This window comes from Tasmannia lanceolata, unplaced genomic scaffold (genome assembly GCF_043159265.1).
Source record: "Tasmannia lanceolata isolate RefF3 unplaced genomic scaffold, GAP_Taslan_0.1 ptg000018l, whole genome shotgun sequence".
NCBI classification, from domain to species: domain Eukaryota; kingdom Viridiplantae; phylum Streptophyta; class Magnoliopsida; order Canellales; family Winteraceae; genus Tasmannia; species Tasmannia lanceolata.
In genome coordinates, this window is record NW_027518695.1 from 8,990,467 (window position 1) to 9,009,644 (window position 19,178).

Here is a 19,178-nt window from a genome sequence, read left to right on the forward strand (position 1 = left end):
TTACTTCTTTTTTTGGCCGTTAGGCTGGGATTGAGCTTCCACCCTCAAAGTTGAAGAATTTAGCCTTGACGGATTGAGCTAAGACTCACCCCGGAATTAAGAACATAAAATTTTGGAGCACGTATCATTTGATATATTATTTTAGGCCACGTTTGGATACCCACAGGATTTAGATTTGGATTTCTCACATTCGCAGTTGAGATTTGGAACCGGATCAGATCCTTAGATTTCCAAATAAGCTACAATAGTGAAAAAAAATCCGATTTTCAAATATGTTCTGCAAGACAGTATTTGGAAATCAAAATTTATGGCAATTACCTTCACCCTCACTTACCTTCACCCTCACTGCTCCTCAGCCTTGCTGCAGCAGCAGCAGCAGCAGCTAGACGTCCCTCCCTCCACTCTCGTACAACATGAGCATGAGGTTAATTGAAATATTTTGTATCCAAAACTCAAATTCAAATACAAAAGCATGAGGTATCCAGACATGACCTTAGAAAAAATTTCAAGTAAAAAAAATATTCATCAAGAAACCATGTAAAAATTTACCCATTCTTTTTTCTCATAAAAAAATTTCCTTTCCAGCCCAGTTTATTCCAATGTAAGGAAAACAAAAGAGAGTATAGAAGTTTATAGAGTAAAAACTTTAAAAAAAAAGAAAAAAAAAAGTGAACCCAAACATTAAACATCGTTCTTACAAAAGAAATGGGCCATAAGGAAAGAAAATTTAACGAAATTTATTATAAAAACTCCAAAACTATATATTACACCATAAAAGCACGATGTTTGCAGCCCCACAACTTTTGTTTTTAGAATCATATCACTTCCATTTATAGCACAATGAAGTTTCACTGTTCATGTCTAATATCCAAAACTGATCATTTCTGTAAAACAAATTGTTAGAAAAGAACAGATAAGAAATCTATTGTCCCTCTCTACAATAACAACCCAATGTAGTTATACCAGTAACACTGTTTTCTTACATATGCATATGGCCATTACAGCACAACGAATGCACGGGAAGCACCTGTAAAATGGCGAATCGACCTGAACAAGCTCCTCGAAGCACCAAAATGCCTTATTCTATAGATACCTGCAACAGATGTTGTGGGAATTCTCCATTCGATGGTTGCATGACTGCGAGAACTGAGATTAAATGGCCTCGACCACTTGAAACGTAGGCAGAAATCGTCATCATCGTAGGCCGGAACCCATTTCTTATTACTATCTAAAACTTCCACCAGAGAGAATGTGCCTTCGGTCATGAGGTCATTTCTCGGACAAGCAGACCAGAAAGTAACTGTCACCATGTCGCCCCTTTTGAAAGTAGAGTTCTGCGGAACATCTGTGCTGACATCTCCGAAATTGACGCCCATAGGTGTTGTATCAACGACTACACCTGGGAGCAAGCTGATTTGCTTGTTCAAGAGATCAGGAGGTTGTGGACCCGGGGCAATGCTCTGTCCAGAAGTGAGAGCAGTTGCAAGCTTCTTGAATTCCTGGATATAGGCGCTGAGTGTGTGTGGGCCGTATAGTGTCGAGGCTCCCTGAAATTTACAAGAGATGAGGGATCAAATCATGTGAGTAGAAGTCTTAAAAAAAAAAACCTCAGGTAAATGAAGCACAAGTGAGATTTTATTTTACTCTTTTATTTTCTGTTGGGAATTCCCATGACTTGTGTCCACTTATGGACTTCAACTAAATGAAGCAGACGTCGAATTTTACTTATTTCAAGGAGATACCCATGATTTTATGCATGTGTAGCATTCATTTATGAAAACAATCCTCTATGTATATATGCGTACATGTGTGAGAGAGATGATTTTCAGAAGTACAATCTACAATGTAAGGGAGTATAAACAACTTATATTATATGCAGGATCATTATCATTTCAATATCTTTTTCTGTTCTTGCCAATCTTTTGCTGTTCTTGGCAAGATCAAGTAATTTCTTGTCATTCATAGAAGATCACAAACATGAAGATTAAACCAGTGATTGTGTGATTGATCAATTTAACAAACCTCGTATCTTTGAATCTGGTACTCCTCAAAGGTGGTCACATACTGTGAGTATGTATTTGTCAGACCAGCAAGAACAACATGAACATTGTTGTCGAATTCTCCATTACCTTCTTTAATGAGGACTGTCTTCACAGCATCACGAAGACGCCTCCCAGCCATTGTTGTGAATTCTATAAGAAAACATGGAATAAGAAAATAAACATGGCATTTGGAAATGATCATACTAGATTGGAAACAAAAAACAAGAAAATGCCATTTGGAAAGTTATCTCATGGTTAAAGCCGAAAAAGGATTTTTTTAAGAATCCGCAAAATCAATATTCTGATGCAGAAACACTGCATAACTCGGGCTACTACCTCCAGGTACGGTGAGAATAACCAGCTGCCCTATCCGGAGTATCTGAATTGGAAGTATTGAAGGCTGCAGAGATAATGATCCGACAAACTTGTTAGCAACACCAGCCACAATTTTTCTGACGCAGAACGAGACAAAACGAAACCAAAGATAAGTCTATTCCATATGTGCGGTCCAAAGATCATTGAACAGACTTTTTTACTAAGGCACTAGCTCGTAGTCAATTTGTAAGTATTTGTTCCAAGTTGGGCAGGGATAACATCTATACTCCAACTTGAGCGGGACCATTAAGAGGTATATAATTCAGTTAGATTTATATCAAAGTTTCAATGCAATTCTATTAAGTTGTGTTTATTTTCTGTAATTAAGATAGGGCCATCATAGATGGCCCTAATGTCAAAAGATGTAAGGCCCGCATGCATGCATGTACGCATAAGGGCCCATCATAGATGGCCCTAATGGCAAAAGATGTAATTTACATACATACATACATACATATAGGGAAATGATATCAGCACCATGGTTTTAAATTTCGGTTTCGATATGCGTTTCGTACTCTTGCGAAACCGAAATTTCGGGATAACTATCAAATAAAAAAAAATCTAAAAAATTTGTCGAAATCCCTAAAATTTCGCACTAAATTTCGGAAATAATGAAATTTCGACCGAAATTTTGAAATTTCGCACGAACACGGAATAATGCCACGTTTCGGGTATGTGCCATTTCGGTCTCCACCAAAACCCGAAATTTAAAACCTTGATCAGCACAACCATGTTTTAATAATTGCACTAATTCTTCTTGTCATTTATTATTTAAAGAGCTGTCAAAGGTTATTACAGTTCCGAAAAAGCTCTCACAAGATAATGCCACATCCCATCCAAAAAAGAAAAAGATAATGCCACATCTCTATATTCTACAAAGAACAGGAAAGATGCAACTCACCGCCCAGTCATATGGTTCTTTCATTTCACCAGTATCAAGTAAAATTGGCTTTGGAGATTGACAGTTGACTTGCTCTTTACCCGGTGTTTTTAGTACATTCCGGACCAATCTCCAGAAGGGATTGCCCTGAAATAGCATTAACTGAAACAGTTACTGGCAGATACATTCCACCACTCTTACAAGGATAATAAGTCCCAAAAGGTATATTATCCCTCCAATTTGCTCCATTTACCTTGTCATCTCCTTGCTTGAAATCAAAAGCACCAGGACCGTCAGTCGTTCCTGCAGCAAAAGCAAAACCCATGGCAGCAGGGCATGTTTTCACCACCTCCTGACCTCCTTTGCTTGAAGGAAGTGTGACCTCAAGATTTGAGAAATCTAAATAAGTGTGACGATAATCAATCTTTCCTTTTAGCTGCTCAGATGCTGTATTGAAAAGAGCCACAGCTTTCTTAAATTGTCTATCCCCGATGATACGTGTACTTTCAAATTCATCTGGGTAACTGTCAATACCAAAATATAGATTTAAATATGACAGATATAGGTGAGACAGTTAAGGAATACTGAATAATCAAAGTGGTGATTACCCTGGGCCACGGCCATAGCACAACTCATTCTTTCCATTGCAGGTACTATGATTGAAATCACAAGGTAGTCCGGTGTCAATGCAGAATGCGCCCAACACATTTGGGCTAACATCTCCACAATTTGATTGACAAAATGCAGATACAAACCTTGGCCTCTCACCCTGACTGAGAGCGCGACGGACACGCCGTGTGACACTCAAAGACCTTGTTACTCCCCTTCCGCCAGAAGGCTGAAAGGAAGCTGCAAGCCCGACCAACTCCTCCTCTGCATGAAGTAAACACTATGAGCTCCAAAATAAACACAGAAGCAGATAAAAACAACACCAAGGTCTTTATAAATGAGTGCTTTTGGAAGAATCTGGAAGAACATTGGAACAGAAACAATAATTATAAACTTACGATTTTCATGTAGACCGGGAATTATGCTTGAGACTCTGCGGGGAAGCCCATTCATATTACTAATGGAAATACCAATTGCATCAGGGTACATGCTTTCATCAACTTGCTGAAAACCATTCTGTTTAGCCCAGTCCTCCATGAAACGTGCAGCAGCTCCTTTGTTGTCACCACTTATCAATGAATTTGTACGACTCATGGAGGTTCCATGAGTTGGGAACCAGTTAAAACTGCCTACTGGACCCCATTCATCATCTACAAACTTCAGGAGGGTCATTTCTTTATCAACATCATACTTATATTGGTTTCGCTCCTCTGGGGGATTATTTAGATAAGCACTAGGACTACGATTCACACCAGTATCTAAGAGCTCACCTGTAAATCATAAGCTCAAATCAAAATAGATGGATAGCAAAATTAATAAAATGGAAATAAAACTTTCAGGGGATTACAAGGAGATAACTGCAATATGTTCCACAGCAGGAGAACATCAAGGCACAAGCAAAATTTGAAAAGTTGGATCTAAGATATGATACAAGATGTGCAGGCAGTATTCCCCAAAGTGGATAAAAATTTGGTCTGTATGAGACTTAAGACAGTATTAATAATTTACTTTAGAAAAAAAATGAAAGGAAACAATGAGATAAAAGTCAATTCAGCAAGCAATAGAGTTCTGGGGCTAGAGGCATAAACATAGAACAGGCAATAAAGAAAATTACAACCCAGAAAATTATCAAGTGTTGGATAGCACTTGCCACTTAGTATACGTGTACTGTTATTATTTTTTACAGTCTAATGGGGAATGATGAAGGAGACATCAATAGCAAGTATTAGATATGAACGAACATTGTCACCTGTTAAGTATAGGACCATGATAAGAAACATGCCCAACTTTATTCAACCTCTTCTTAATGTTCAAAAGATTATAGTTCAATTTCAATAACCATGATAAGAAACATGCCCAACTTTATTCAACACCCTCTTAATGTTCCAAAGATTATAGTTCAATTTCAATAATAGTATACTCATGGCAAAGGCCTTGTTGGACTCTTCAAAGGGTTGAAACTTTGGTGTTTAACAGATAAGGCCATACTAGGAAGTAATAAAGGCAATGTAAATATTAGTGTCCTTAATCCTTACCCTTATTCACAAAAATTGATCCAGGACGGAGATTTTCATGAGCTTGCACAATGCTTTTCTCAATGCCGTCAACAATAACATCAAATGACTGACGTACAAATCCAAGAGATGTTACAATATATACGATATATTGAAGATAGCCGCCAGGCCCAGCATGAGTGTGAATGCCACTAATAGCGACATTTTGTTCATTATAAAGGTCACCATACCTGCCAAAAATTAAGGCATAATATAAGACTCCCAAGGATGGTGGAGCAATGAGAATAACTATAGTAAAACCATTTTGAAAATCAAGAGTCAGGGTTTCAGATAATGAGGAATTTAGATTCATGCTTCACTTATTGTAGAAAAGCTCATTTATATGTTATTCATACTCTATAATCTATACAAGACCAAGACACAAGGGTTTGGTTTTCTATAGAACTTTTAGCAGCTTTTTAAGTTTTCCATCGAAGAAAATCAGATGTTCCAAACAGCACCAATATCTTCTTAGGCCAAAACCACTTCCCAACGGTTGTTATCTTGAAGCTCTTGTGTCTTCGGGCATTTGATCTTCTGTGAATGTAAACACTCAGAAACTGTACATTAAATTGTACTTTTCTTATCAGGACACATGAACAAACATCATGCGATAAACAAGGTGAAGAGAATTACAGTGATAAGAAAATAAATACAAATAACAACCAAACGTTTTAAACTTAAATTCAAATCCAGAACAAAACCAAGTACCCACCTCAATGAAAGACACGAATGGATAGAAATAAATTATATTATCCAGGAGAGAAAGAAAAGAATAGAACAACTTCCATAAACTTTAATTTTCATAATTAATCAAAGACTCCCCGAAGAGAGTATTTTACGTCATATAAAGATTCATCCACCTCCAAAATAGTTTCCCCCACAAGCATCCTAGACCTTTCCTCCACATCCTCTGCACTTCCAAAACAAGCTACAATTCTTTTCGAATAAAATAAAAACTTCTCAAACAAAACTAACCCAAATCTCCTCTAAAAATGTAACTTTCTGTCATAAATTGTTTCTATCTATATACACACCCTAATCCAACCTTCATACCCTTTCATGACCTAAATCATTTCATTTATAAACCCCAAATCTCCTTTGAAAAATATAATTTTCTGGCTTAAATTGTCTCTATCTATAAACAAACTGTAATCCAACCTTCATAGACTTTCATGAACTAAATTGTTTCTATCTATAAACAAACCCTACACCAAATCTCTTTCATGCCAATTTCCACCAAATTTGTCCCGGGTTTCCACCTTTCAATTGAGTTGGGGCTAGATTTCCACTTTGGACCCATTCAGGTTGATTGGTAAAATTCTCTTAAAGAATTGTTGGCCTCTGTTTTGTGGCTCCATCCAATCCTTACCACAAGAGTTGAATCTTGAACATAACCCGGTCCATCTGTCTTGTCAAAATATCTACTTGTCTAGTCAGGACATGAACCGATTGATATTCCTTCAACCTCCACCGAAAGTTACCGAAATTTCTCTGACCACGATTTCTTGCAGCCATGTTACCATAGACAACTCTTAATATCAAATTTGCTCTGACACCAAGTATTAGCAGAAATGGAATAAAATGGTAATGCCTCAAAGAGAAAACAATAGAGAAATGGGTATAACTCCTTGTATAAGCTACAACTTTTGTAAATAATCAAGGACTCCCCAAAGCGAGTGTTTTACATCATATAAATAGACTCTCTTCCCACACCAAAACACTTATCCAAGACACAAACATCCTAGAATTTTCCTGTACACTTAGTAACTTTAGAAGACTTCCAAAGCAATCCTAGACAAGCTAAAATTCTTTTAAAATTTATATAAAAAAAAACTTTCAAAAGAAATTGAACCAAAATCTCCTCTAAAAATATAACTTTCCATTCTAAATTGTTCCAACTATAAACCTTCCGAAATTCAACATCCTTACTTCAGCTTAAACCTCCTCAGTTAAAAATAGAAACTCTAGAAGCTTCAAACAACCACATCTTTTCCCAAAACATCGACTTTCTGAAATCCAACAACAACATTCTGGAAACTAAAAAAATCACCAAAATCATAAAACTTTCTGATGTAGCACCGTGAAGAAAAATTGATTATCTGCATCACTTTCTTTCTTCAAAGGCCATCATTCTCCGATTTCTGGAGTGAGGGACCTATGGATTTGTGTTGCATTAATACTATTCAAAACTCAAGATTACGCTACAACCAATAACAATAATATGATAGAAGATTTTAAATCCTAACTGAGATAGTACAAGTAACTTATCATTTCACAAAGATTGAATGCGGAAGGTTCCTGTTAAAAGCAAAATTATCCCAAAGATTCAACTTGGTGCTTAATTCACCAAGCTGAGTAGCACCAGCATATGAATTTCACTAATTGATAAAAAGTAGATTCATTGAGTTGGAGCAAATTGCATGCCAATAAAGCGAACCCTTTTCTGTCAGAAAATATAAGTGTAAGAATAGTGTACTTTGCTTTAATGATAAGAAAAATATACATTAGAACGAAAAATCTACATAGCAGAGATCAAGATCATGGGATAAAGTAATGGAAGCTTGTCTCAAAGAATGGATACCATCCCAAACCAAATGCACACAAGGTACAGAGAATGTGAATATAAAAATATAAAATAACATAAAATGGCAACAACATTATACTCTTCGTAAGTTGAATGCTTAGACATGAAAATATGAGCTATCCAGAGAACAGATGCAGTGACCGTCACATGATTTTGAAGCTCCAAAAATAGTCAACTAAATTTTCAAATGGTGCAGAATAAAGAGGATTTAGAACACAGTTAGATCATACAACCTTGCCTTCAGCCTTTCAATCACTTTAACAGTGACAAGTTGTGAGGCCATGCATGCATCAAGATTTACAAATGCTACACGGTGCCCTTGAGGCTCTGCTACAATAAACGTGCGAGCCCGCAACCTAAAGTGAACTCCAGATGCAATCTGTCCAGTATTAGCATATCCCATCATATTGACATCTGATGCAGGTCCTGTTATGTCATAGCTTCCAAGCCCAATTAAATAAGTAGAAGCTGAGACTGTTCCCTTGCAATCGTGTAGAAAAAGCAGCAGCACAAGTAAGAGATGGATACTGGCACAGGGCCTCTGACTGCGGCGGTAGAAGGAAGAAGCTAACTCCATTGTGATCACCAAAAAGACCTAATAGTTCTCATTCAATGCTTCCCATTTTCCTTCAACTGAGACAAGAAAGGATATTATGACTTGTGAGCATACACAATAATGAATAATCAGTAGAACGTGCTGAAATTTGAATAATAAAGTAAAAATGATACAGATACAGCTTGTATTTCAAAATTCAAATTTCCTTGTACAGTCATGAAGACAACAAATTCTTTGATAGCAATTAGAAACAAAAATCTGTGCATATAAATTGATTGAAGATCTTCAAACCGACAAACAAAACGAATAGTATATATATATATATATATATATATATATATATATATATATATATATATATATGATGAGGTCTGGCACTTGATATAGCCACAAACCCATATCTAATATCTTGAAGTCCTTCGACTGCACATACCGTTCTTCAGGATACTCAAGCTTTGAAAGAATTAATAACCCACTTCACTAATTTAAAAACTCCATTAAACTAGACAGTCCGCCTAATTCAACTGTAAGCCAAAAGTAGTCTGTACCAACCACCTGAAGCTTATGCCGAATTGATGTATGTTGGCATGAGCCACCCTGAGCTCAGTTCAATAGGAAATTGATCAGATGGAACAAACAGATACCTATTGAATTTGCTTGTCTACATATGGCATCAGCAGGAAGCCAAAAAACCAGCACTCTTTTTCTAAATTTTGATCATCCCCGATGAAATGTAAACATGAAAACATTAACAGTAGGGAAGGTACTTTCAACTTGAAAAATAAAATAAAATAGTAAAAATAAAAAATAAAAATCCAACTGATAGGACTGGCAAACCTACTGATGAATAAGGTTTGCCTGCTGACTATTTTTGTTTCACCTGTCCAATTGCAGGCCATTGATCTGATGGCTAAGATCATGTAATCTGTGAGATTTTTCAGAACAGATTTCTAATAATATCAGAATTCTCAACTAGATCCCAGGAATTATATATAGCAGTTATATCCTTGAATAGAAACAACTATTCATTTGACTTCATGGAATTTCTTTTACTTTTCCTCACCTACCATTCTCACCAACCAAACAAGAGAAACCTAACTAGAAAAAATAAAATAAAATCAAAACAGTCATTCCAATAACGACTAAAAAAACAAATCAAAAGTTAAAAAATCAATCGCAAATCAACCAGAAACAAGCAAAAAAAGCTGATAAAAATCAGCAATCACAATAACGAAATGATTCTAGATCGACAGGCAGAGGATCGAGAAGGGATAACAAAACCCTAACCAGAAAAAAAAAAAAAATGAGGGGAAACTGGCGTACCTCGCTTGAGAAATGGTGTTGAGAAGTGAAAATAGAGATGGGATTTTATACTGGATGGATTTTTTTTCAATGCTTGCGAAAATCGCTGTCCCCAGTAACCGTGACGGATCCGTGAAAACCTACTTGGGAACCAACGCTTCCAAAACTGGATTCCTTCTTGGTGGGAACTGTAAACGTTCAGATTTTGGACACATACGCCTTTTTCTTTTTCATAACATACAAGAAAACAGCCACGGGAAACGGGGAGCATAAACCACGCTGAGATAAAAATAAAATGGGATTTGCTAGAGACCATCGAAGAAGAGCATTTCGCAAAAGGATGTTGCATACTTGCATGAGAGAGCAGCCACCTCAGATGAATAGTGATTAAGACAATTTTTTTTGAAATGTGGGCCTGCTTGGCTGCTCTCTCACCAAACTTGAGGAATGTGCGCCCACACGGGATCATCCTACCAAACTGCATTTATAAATCATTTAATTTATAAATTTTGTTATTTCCATTATAAATGCATTTTATTAGTCACCAACCAGTGCACTTTGGTGAATGGTTAGATAGTCCAATTGGGGTACCCTCTTGTTTTTTGTAAGGGTGCCCTTCAGTTAAGTATTCCTCTCTCTCTCTCTCTCTCTTTAGAAAAGTTGGGATCCAACCCTTTCAACCTCAATGCCATCGAGCTAGAGGCTTAACTACTACTAGTTGCCTTCTTCTATTACTGAACTTTTATGTGTATCTTTTTATACGGGGATTTGCTAGCGTGCATCACAGAAGGCATTTCGCGGGGGGCTGTTGCATGTGAGAGTAGCCACCCCACATGCCGTTTCAATTTATAATAGGAAACTTTGGGGCATTTGCTAGGCAATTTTGCAGAAAGCCATTTTGGGGCTCACTTTTGCAGTAGATAACAGTCACCTCGAATGAATTAAATGAATAAAACAAACTCTACTAAAAAGTGAGCCTATGTGGCAGTTCTCTCATGCAAAAGTGAGCCGGGAAATGTCTTACCCTGAAATTGCCTAGCAAATTTTGATGCCCATGTTATTTAATACCTTATAAATGTAAAATTTTCTTTGATTAATTTTTTTAATAGCTAGTAAATATCTTTCTCATTAAATTTTATGTAATGTAAAATTCTCTATAACTCTTGCATACCTTCTATTTTAGGCTCTCCTGATTTTTGCCTCATAAATATTTAATCAAGGCATGTATTTTCCGCAAGAAATATTTCATGCACAGCGTGGGTTGTTTTCTTGTTAGGTAAAAGTTGAAGCGGCTAAAATCAAGAGCTCCAATTTTACGAGTTCACTATCCAAACCATCGTTGTTACGATAATCTTAATAGTATTTGTTAAGATAATCATAGTAATCAGACGTCGGTCTAACGTGGCATATCTATGTACAAACCCATTAATTTGAGGTGTCATCACGTTCTCGAGTCATATGCACGCTTCATTAGTGAGATCGATGCTAACAAGAATCAATATCCTTAACTTTTTAATACCCGAATTTATCTAGGAACCCAACCCAGTCTGTCACATTAAATTTTATTAATATGAGAAAAATAGTACAAGAGGGGTACATGCCCCTAACCTCCTAACCTCCTAGCCAAAGATAGTATACCGCTTGATTGGCTAGCAATTCCCAATGCCTCACAACAACCTCTAGTCTCTCCAGGTAACTCTTTCCACGAATTGAAAATTCCTATTATTTCTATCTTTACAAACAAAATTCACTAAATACTCTACTGCTAGATTACCTTCTCTATATTGGTGCGAGATAGTAGGATTGAGAAACCTAAAGAAGTGGTCATTTTCTTGCCAAAAATAAAGAATTGATCAGGCAGTGTTACCCTTTCCTTGAATGATATCAATCGAGACTTGACTATCTGATTCAATCCACACTCTCTAAATCATCATAGTCAGTAAAGTTCTGCACTTAGCCTGCACATTAGTACTCACTCCATAGTAGTGAGGAAATGCTAGTATCACTTCTTCTTCTTGCATTGGTATCCCGAATAATTCCTCCTCATCCGTGGGTTTCCTTAGAGGCGCCATCTGTTTTCATCTTGAAAGATGTTCCTGAGGGCCTTCTCCAAATCACCCAAACATCCTTCGGAGGAGCAACTTTGATAGGCACATAAATGGAAGAGAGCCAATGATTCGACAAAGTAGCACTGTTTTTTGGTTTAAAATATTTGTCAAGGTAACTTATCCACTCAATAATAGATATGATATTAATAGGAATAGGCCTTACTCTTCCTTCCATTCTCTTTCTGCATCTCTCCTTCCAAAGCACCCAGGATAATATAGAATGGACATTTCTGATAATATTGTAGTATTATGCTTGTATCCTGACATGAATTCTTTGATTATACATAACTGGTATATCTAACTTGCTGGAAAAGAAGTTCCAAACTGATTTCGACATGCTACTGCTATGAAAAGATGATCTAGATCTTCCACTTGATTGTTATCGCACCAATTACACTTGCAGGTGAGGTGTACAGTGTTCTTCTAGATACGGGTGTCCACAGGAATGACTTTAGCAAACAGGTGCTATAAAAAGCAACTAATCTCTGAAGGCAACTCATTCCATATAAAGCCAGCCCATGATTTCCTTCTCGCTTGGTGTTTGATAGAGTTCCAAGTAGAACTTGTCAAAAAACTGCCAGCCCTATGATGCCGATCTTCACGGCTAGACAGAACAATATTAGAGTTTCTGATTGGCTCCATCCTATTCACCATACCCATTATCCACATGTTGGATAAGCAAGTCTCAATTAACATCCAACACATTATCTGCATAGCTATATAAGAGGCGAATTGCCAATCCACCTGTCGGTCCAAAAATTAATATTACCTTTCCCATTGATCTACTTAGCTTCAGAAAACCATATGTCCTTTATATGAAGCATGCTTTTCCAGAGTTTAGAATCACCAGCCTTTGAGTGAGCTAAGCCAAAACTCTCTTGTCGTAAATAACCAGTCTTCATAAATTCACTTCATACAGAGTTACTGTCCTGAAGCCTGTGAATAGCTTTGTCTAAATGACACGCTATTTAGTATCAATCTCACATTCTTCTTTATTCTTACAAATCTTGTCTCATGCCAGCCAATGATATGCAAGTATGTCAATTGGCAAAGAATAAAACACATGGTTCAATAACACTAACTTACCTCCCTGGGGAGAGTAACTTGACTTTCCAGCCTTCCACTCTGCTTCTAACTTTGTTATTAAGTTTCTCAAAAAAACTCAACTTTGAGTCTTCCTTTGAAGAGAGGGGGGCTATTCATGACTCTGCAATACATGTCTCTGGCTATTCATGACTGCAACACACGTCTCTGGCCATCTTAGAAGCCGGGATGGGGTATTTCTTGAAGACTAAACAATTAAAGACACTGTGAAGGTTGAAAAACTTCAACCTTATGTGGATGACCTCATTGATATGGAATCAGTTCCTCCTCCAGTGGCACATGATGATGCGGGAGATGAGCAGGTAGATCATGATGATGTAGTTGGTGATGATGCAGATCATGATGATGTAGTTGGTCATGATACTCTGCATGATATCAAACAAGGGGAGCATACTCCCTCCAAAACAAGAGCTTCATTTGAGAAGGCCAACTAAGAGCGTAAAAAATCAAGGAGTTAATTCTTCATAAGAGAATCTCATCCTTACAGATGGGGGTAGGCCATAAAGCTACCAATAATCTCAATCTAATAAACATTAAGAGGATTGATTAAAAGCTATACATGGGGAGATGGATTCATTGTCTAAGGATCATACCTATGAGTTGGTGAATCTACCAGAGGGTAATAAAGTATTAAAGAGCAAGTAGGTATTTAAATTGAAGACAGAAGAGAAGAGCTCAAAACCAAGGTACAAGGTGAGATTAGTTGTGAAGGCCCTTGGAACAAAAAAGAGGATTGATTTTATGAGATGGTTTCTCTCATTGTGACAATGTCATCAATTCCTATAGTGTTGGATTTGGTTGCTAGCATAAACCTAGACATTGCATAACTAGATATAAAGAAAAAATTTCTTTATGAAAATTTGGAGAAGATTTACAAGGAGCAATCAAAAGAATTTAAAATCAAAGAGAAACAATATATGGTTTGTATAGGGGGTGAAACAGGCCCGGAGGCTCAGTTTCTTTTGATGTAAAATGGTCGGAAAACAAATTTTACGCCCATTTTACGTTGAGGCTCCGTTCCTTTCGACATAAAAATGGACGTAAAATGTGTTTTATGTCCGTTCCTTTCGACGTAAAAACGGAGCCTGAAAGAAATGAAGCCTAGGTGATAAAATTCATAGGATCTATAAGCACGCTTCAATTCTTGCCTCTGGATCAATTGTGTTTGTAATGTTGGGGCTCTAATAACTCCACCATGGAGAACCAGTGGTGCTACTTCTGGACCAAAGCTTTATCACTGTTGAAAAAGCTAAAAATAACAAAAGTTTAAAGGGTGTCTTCACAAACGGACAAACTAATCTATCAAAAAATAAAATAAAATAAAAAATGTACATCGTAGAGTCTGATTCAATTCACCAATAAGAACTGATTATTACTTGGAGGTCAGAATGGTTTTATTTTGAATAGTCCAAATCATGGACTCAACAATGTCAAGAAAGGTATATTTACACAGTTAAGTGGTCCTCTAATCTTCCAACAGGTAATGCTTTCATCAATGCTAAAATCTCCAACTAATCATACATTGAATTGATTAATGTGGATGAGGCATTGGTTAGGTGGATCATGACAAATGGCATGATCCTTGAAACTCCTCGACACTATATATCCTTTTCCATTAAGCAATAATAACCTTATGAGGTGGCCAGAAGTTACCTCTATCATGGATCATTTTCGAAGTTCTCGATATGAAGAACAGAGAAGAATGAAAGTGTTTCCACTTAGTTCTCCAATCTGAAAAATCCTGGACAATGTATCATTCAAATTCCCATAGCTTCAAACCAAGATTCATTTTGCATTCAGTCCACATCCTAGACATTCAGATGTATCTTTGTCTATACTTCCCCCAGAAGACTTTTTACTGGGCAGCCATGTGTATTTAGGAAATTTATTCATATTGTACTTTTATTCTTTGGAAACTGTATACTCCAGGGATAATTCTTCATTTCTGGCTATGTTACCGGTATCTTCTCCCTTCTGCTCTCAAGTTAGTTGAATATAGAATGGATAATTGTGGAGGAGCCATTGTTCCACTCTTCCATGTCAGCAACAGCAAGATTTCTGCTTCTCAATAACATCACTAATAATCCTCGCATCAGCTGGTGTCGTCTTCAAGGTGATGGAAACAACCGGCATCCATGATAAGTACACTTGATGGTGATCTTTGAAATAATCTTTCTGACAGTTTGAGACTCACTGCAACTTTGATGGTTCTGAATTGTTACTCTCTCCCTGACCAACAGGAGGTTTTATCAATCTAATTCAGATCACCAATAATCCTTGCACGAGCAAATTCCATCTTCAAAGTGATGGAAACGACTAGCATCCCTGACAATTATCCTACGGTTAGTGATCTTCGAAATCAGCTTTGTGACAGTGTGACAATCACTGCAAACCCGTAGGTTCTTAACTATCTGGACGGTCTCCCCTGGTTCCATATTAAGAAAGGCGAATGCTATGGCTAGTCTCTCGCTATGACTATAGAGGAAGGATTCTTTTTCCTCTTCCTCAACATTTTGCAACACGCAACTTGTGTCAGGAACATAGCCCATCTTTTCCATCTTCCCATGCAAATCATCCCATATTATACGCATCCTCTCAGACTGTGAGTGGGATCTGTCACCTACTCTAAATGCATGGATTGCATCCTTGAACACAACCCAACTGCAGCCAGGAGTTTTCATCAATCCTTTGTTATTCATCATCATTCTCATCTTCCCTACATCGGCCCACCTTCCAACTTGAGCATAAATATTTGAAAGAACCACATAATGGGCTGGATTTCGAGGCTCGATTTTAACAAGGTGATGCAATGCAATTTCTCCTAACCTTACATTAGAGTGCATTCTACAAGCACCCAACAAGGCCCCCCAGACTCCAGCATCCGGTGTCATTGGCATTCTCTTAATAAAACCCCAAGCTTCATCTAACTGACCGGCACGACCTAGCAGGTCCACCATGCAAGCATAGTGTGCTAAATCCGGCTCAAGGTGATGTTCAGAACCCATGGCTTTAAAAATTTTCCTTCCCTCATCAATCAAACCTCCGTGTCTGCACGCGGACAAGACACTGATGAATGACACTGAGTCAACCTCCACATGACTCTCATGCATCTGTGAGAAAAGCGCAATGGCATCTTTACCAAGCCCATGAATAGCATATCCTGAAAGCATCGCATTCCATGATACTGTATCTCTAGCATCCACCCTATTGAAAACCTCCTCCGAGAAATCCAATCTCCCGCATTTTGCATACATATCTATGAGACTGTTCCCTACAAGTATGTTAGACTCGAACCCGGCTCTGATTATAAAGGAATGAAGAGCCATACCTTCTCTCAGGGCTGCCAAGTATGCAGTAGTGGGAAGAATGCTCACAATGGTGACTAAATTTGGCTTAAGATTCTCAGATTTCATCTGATGAAAAGAAGACATTGCTTCCTTGGCCCTTCCACTCTGCATATATCCTGCAATCATTATATTCCATGATATCTCATCCTTGACAAATCCGGTGTCACTAAACAAGAATTCAGCTGAGTCAAGACTCCCACACTTAGCATACATGTCAATGATTGCATTTTTTACGTGAAGGTCAGGCTCAAACCCGCTCTTGATAATTTGCCCATGAACGCACGTACCTTGGTGAAGGTCTCCCAACAGCACACAGGCTGGAAGCACACCAACCATAGTCCCAGAGTCCGGGCGAAGTCCATCCAATAGTAATTGATGAAACATTTTCATTGTATTATATGCATCACCAATCTGTGCATATCCATTAATCAAAGCATTCCATGTTACAACATCTTTCTGTGGTAAGTGGTTGAATAAAACATGTGCCAAACTAAAGAACCCACACTTAGCATACATTGCTACTAGAGCTGTCCCTGTTGAAATATCAAAACCAATATCGGCTCTCATAACATAGCAATGTATGCTCTTGCCTAAATTCAAAGCTGATAGTTCTGCACAAGCTGGAAGTAGACTCACAATAGTAACCCTATTGGGTCTAATATTTACTGATTGCATTTCTCGAAAAAGAGAAATCGCTTCTTCTGGATGACCTGTCTGGACAAAGGCAGCTATCATCGCAGACCAAGCGACTATATCTTTTTTCCAAATGCCATCAAACAATTCTTTTGCCTTCTCTAAACTTCCACATTTTGCATACATAGTCATAAGACTTGTCCTAACGGAAACATCCGAATCCATCCCTTCACGAATCATGTAAGCATGGATATCGATCCCTTTCTCTAAATCTCTCATATCAGCCGCAGCTGAAAGAGCACTCACTGCCGATACTTGATTTAGCTTCATCTTCTCTGTTTTCAAATTATCAAAGAGCTGCAAGGCCGCTATGAAATACCCATTATGGGCATAACCAGCAATCATGGTTCCCCACGAAACATCATCCCTACCCACCATCTCATCAAATATGCAACGAGCAACTTCAACACTTCCACACTTTGAGTACATATCAATCAACCCATTTGAAACCACAGACAAAAAAACTCTCCTCACTACAAAAGCATGCACAGACCTACACAATGGAAGTGCTGAAAGCTTACAAATTGCGGGAAACAAGTTTAGCAAGCTTACCGAATTGGGTTCTAGACCCACCAATTGCATCTTTCTAAAGAAAACCAAAGCTTCACAAGGTTTAATACTTTGAGATAACCCGGCAATCATAGCATTCCAAGCAACAACATCCAATTCAGGCATTTGTTCGAACAGTTCTCGGGCAGTTTCAATCCTACCCAATTTAGAATACATATCAACTAACCCGGTCCCAATAAAAACGTCTCGTTTGAGTCCCTTTCTAACTATCTCATGGTGAATTAAAGCACACTCTTCCAAGTCTGAAACTCCAGTGCAAGCTTTCAAAACAAAAGTGAAAGTGTACTTATCTGGTTCTAATCTACTCTCTAACATTTCATGGTATAATTCAAGTGCTTTTCTATGCTTGCCAGTTCTAGTATAAGTTCTAATCATGGAATTGAATAAAACAACATTGGGGTTTTGTGCGGAATCGAAAACAATGCGAGCAGAGTCTGATTTATGAAACGAGGAGTAGGAATTAATGAGTTGGGTGCACGTAAAATTGTCTAATTGGAGTCCTAAAACCAAGAAATGGGCATGGATTTGAAGCAGAGATTTCAGATCTTTGCATGAAAGAAGAAGGTGACGGTAATCATAATAAATAGGTGGTTTGTTCAAGGGCAATCGGGGAATTTCAGCTGCTTTTACTGCAAGTGAATGAAAGGTTCGATTTCTTACTTGGTTGATCATCGTTAGAGCTGCATTCGAAATGCTCTGTAATTTTTTTAAGTTAGAAGTCTGGGAAAAATGGGGGCGGATTTTGAAAATTTTTAACGGGAAACTCGAACGACTAGACTAGGTTGACAGTCATTGGGCCCCACAGGTTGGGGGCATTAATGTGAAATCATGACCGTTGATCTTGTAAAACATCATCAGGCAACTCGATAACCCGATTCCTTGCATAAGATTAAGGATCATCCGATCTAGGGCATTTTGTGGGACTTATGATTGTTATTTGGATAAACGGATATGATCGCATAGAAGCACAGGTGGGGCCAAATAATTGTGATTTAGGACGGAGCCTAAGTAGTGCATAAAGGCATAATTGAATCTAGTTGCGAGTGACCAAAATACCCATCGTATTTTAATAAGGGATTTTTAAACAATGTCGCGGGTGACATTTACGGGAGAGAAAAGTGTATTTCGACTTGTTGGTTTAAATGAGGGACGTGACATATTAAACCTCCATTCTTCCTTGGGCCACCCCCTGGCCTCTAGTGTATTTACCACTACTCTTGTTTGTAAGGGGTGGTCTGGGGAGAAAAAGGGACGAATTTATCATCTCCTATTTGACAGCTGAATATATCCTAAAAGACAAGGCGAGTAAATGTAACTATCAAAACATAGTAGTGTGGATATCAGTAGCTTATATCATTTCACTTAAGTGCTTTCAGTTTTAATCGTGACCGCAGAAGATATCCGAGGAGTAGGCGACCGAGTGCAAATGCCTAAAAAACAAAAATAAGGTTA

The 19,178-nt window shown here is 37.8% G+C and overlaps 2 protein-coding genes across 6 annotated transcripts; both read right to left on the minus strand.

The window, feature by feature from the left end:
- Nucleotides 1-715: 715 nt before the first annotated feature.
- Nucleotides 716-10,154, minus strand: LOC143849474 (neutral ceramidase 2-like). 5 transcript variants are annotated; one of them, XM_077358485.1, is made up of 10 exons: nucleotides 9,926-10,154; nucleotides 8,280-8,679; nucleotides 5,442-5,650; nucleotides 4,305-4,676; nucleotides 3,906-4,170; nucleotides 3,551-3,821; nucleotides 3,319-3,444; nucleotides 2,379-2,442; nucleotides 2,023-2,192; nucleotides 716-1,547 (listed from the first exon to the last, which is right to left on the minus strand). In XM_077358485.1, exons 2-10 carry the CDS (start codon nucleotides 8,621-8,623, stop codon nucleotides 999-1,001), a joined length of 2,370 nt encoding a protein of 789 aa, XP_077214600.1. In that variant the 5' UTR covers nucleotides 8,624-8,679; nucleotides 9,926-10,154; the 3' UTR covers nucleotides 716-998. The 5 variants fall into 5 exon arrangements, with proteins under 5 accessions (XP_077214600.1, XP_077214602.1, XP_077214605.1 ...); XM_077358487.1 differs by lacking the exon at nucleotides 9,926-10,154 and adding an exon at nucleotides 9,444-9,600; XM_077358490.1 differs by lacking the exon at nucleotides 9,926-10,154 and adding an exon at nucleotides 9,483-9,599.
- Nucleotides 10,155-13,909: 3,755 nt separating this feature from the next.
- On the minus strand, nucleotides 13,910-18,454 carry LOC143851843 (Pentatricopeptide repeat (PPR) superfamily protein). The gene has a single exon (XM_077361340.1). The coding sequence runs from the start codon at nucleotides 18,396-18,398 to the stop codon at nucleotides 15,381-15,383; it is 3,018 nt and encodes a 1,005-aa protein (XP_077217455.1). The 5' UTR covers nucleotides 18,399-18,454; the 3' UTR covers nucleotides 13,910-15,380.
- Nucleotides 18,455-19,178: the final 724 nt, after the last annotated feature.

Coding starts and splice junctions, on each gene's coding strand:
- LOC143849474 (XM_077358485.1), bottom strand. CDS start 8,623: ATGGAGTTAGCTTCTTCCTTCTACCGCCGCAGTCAGAGGCCCTGTGCC. Junction 2,193..2,378: donor TATTCTCACCGTACCTGGAG/GTAGTAGCCCGA, acceptor GTTTTCTTATAG/AATTCACAACAATGGCTGGG. Junction 1,548..2,022: donor ACCAGATTCAAAGATACGAG/GTTTGTTAAATT, acceptor TGTAAATTTCAG/GGAGCCTCGACACTATACGG.
- LOC143851843 (XM_077361340.1), bottom strand. CDS start 18,398: ATGATCAACCAAGTAAGAAATCGAACCTTTCATTCACTTGCAGTAAAA.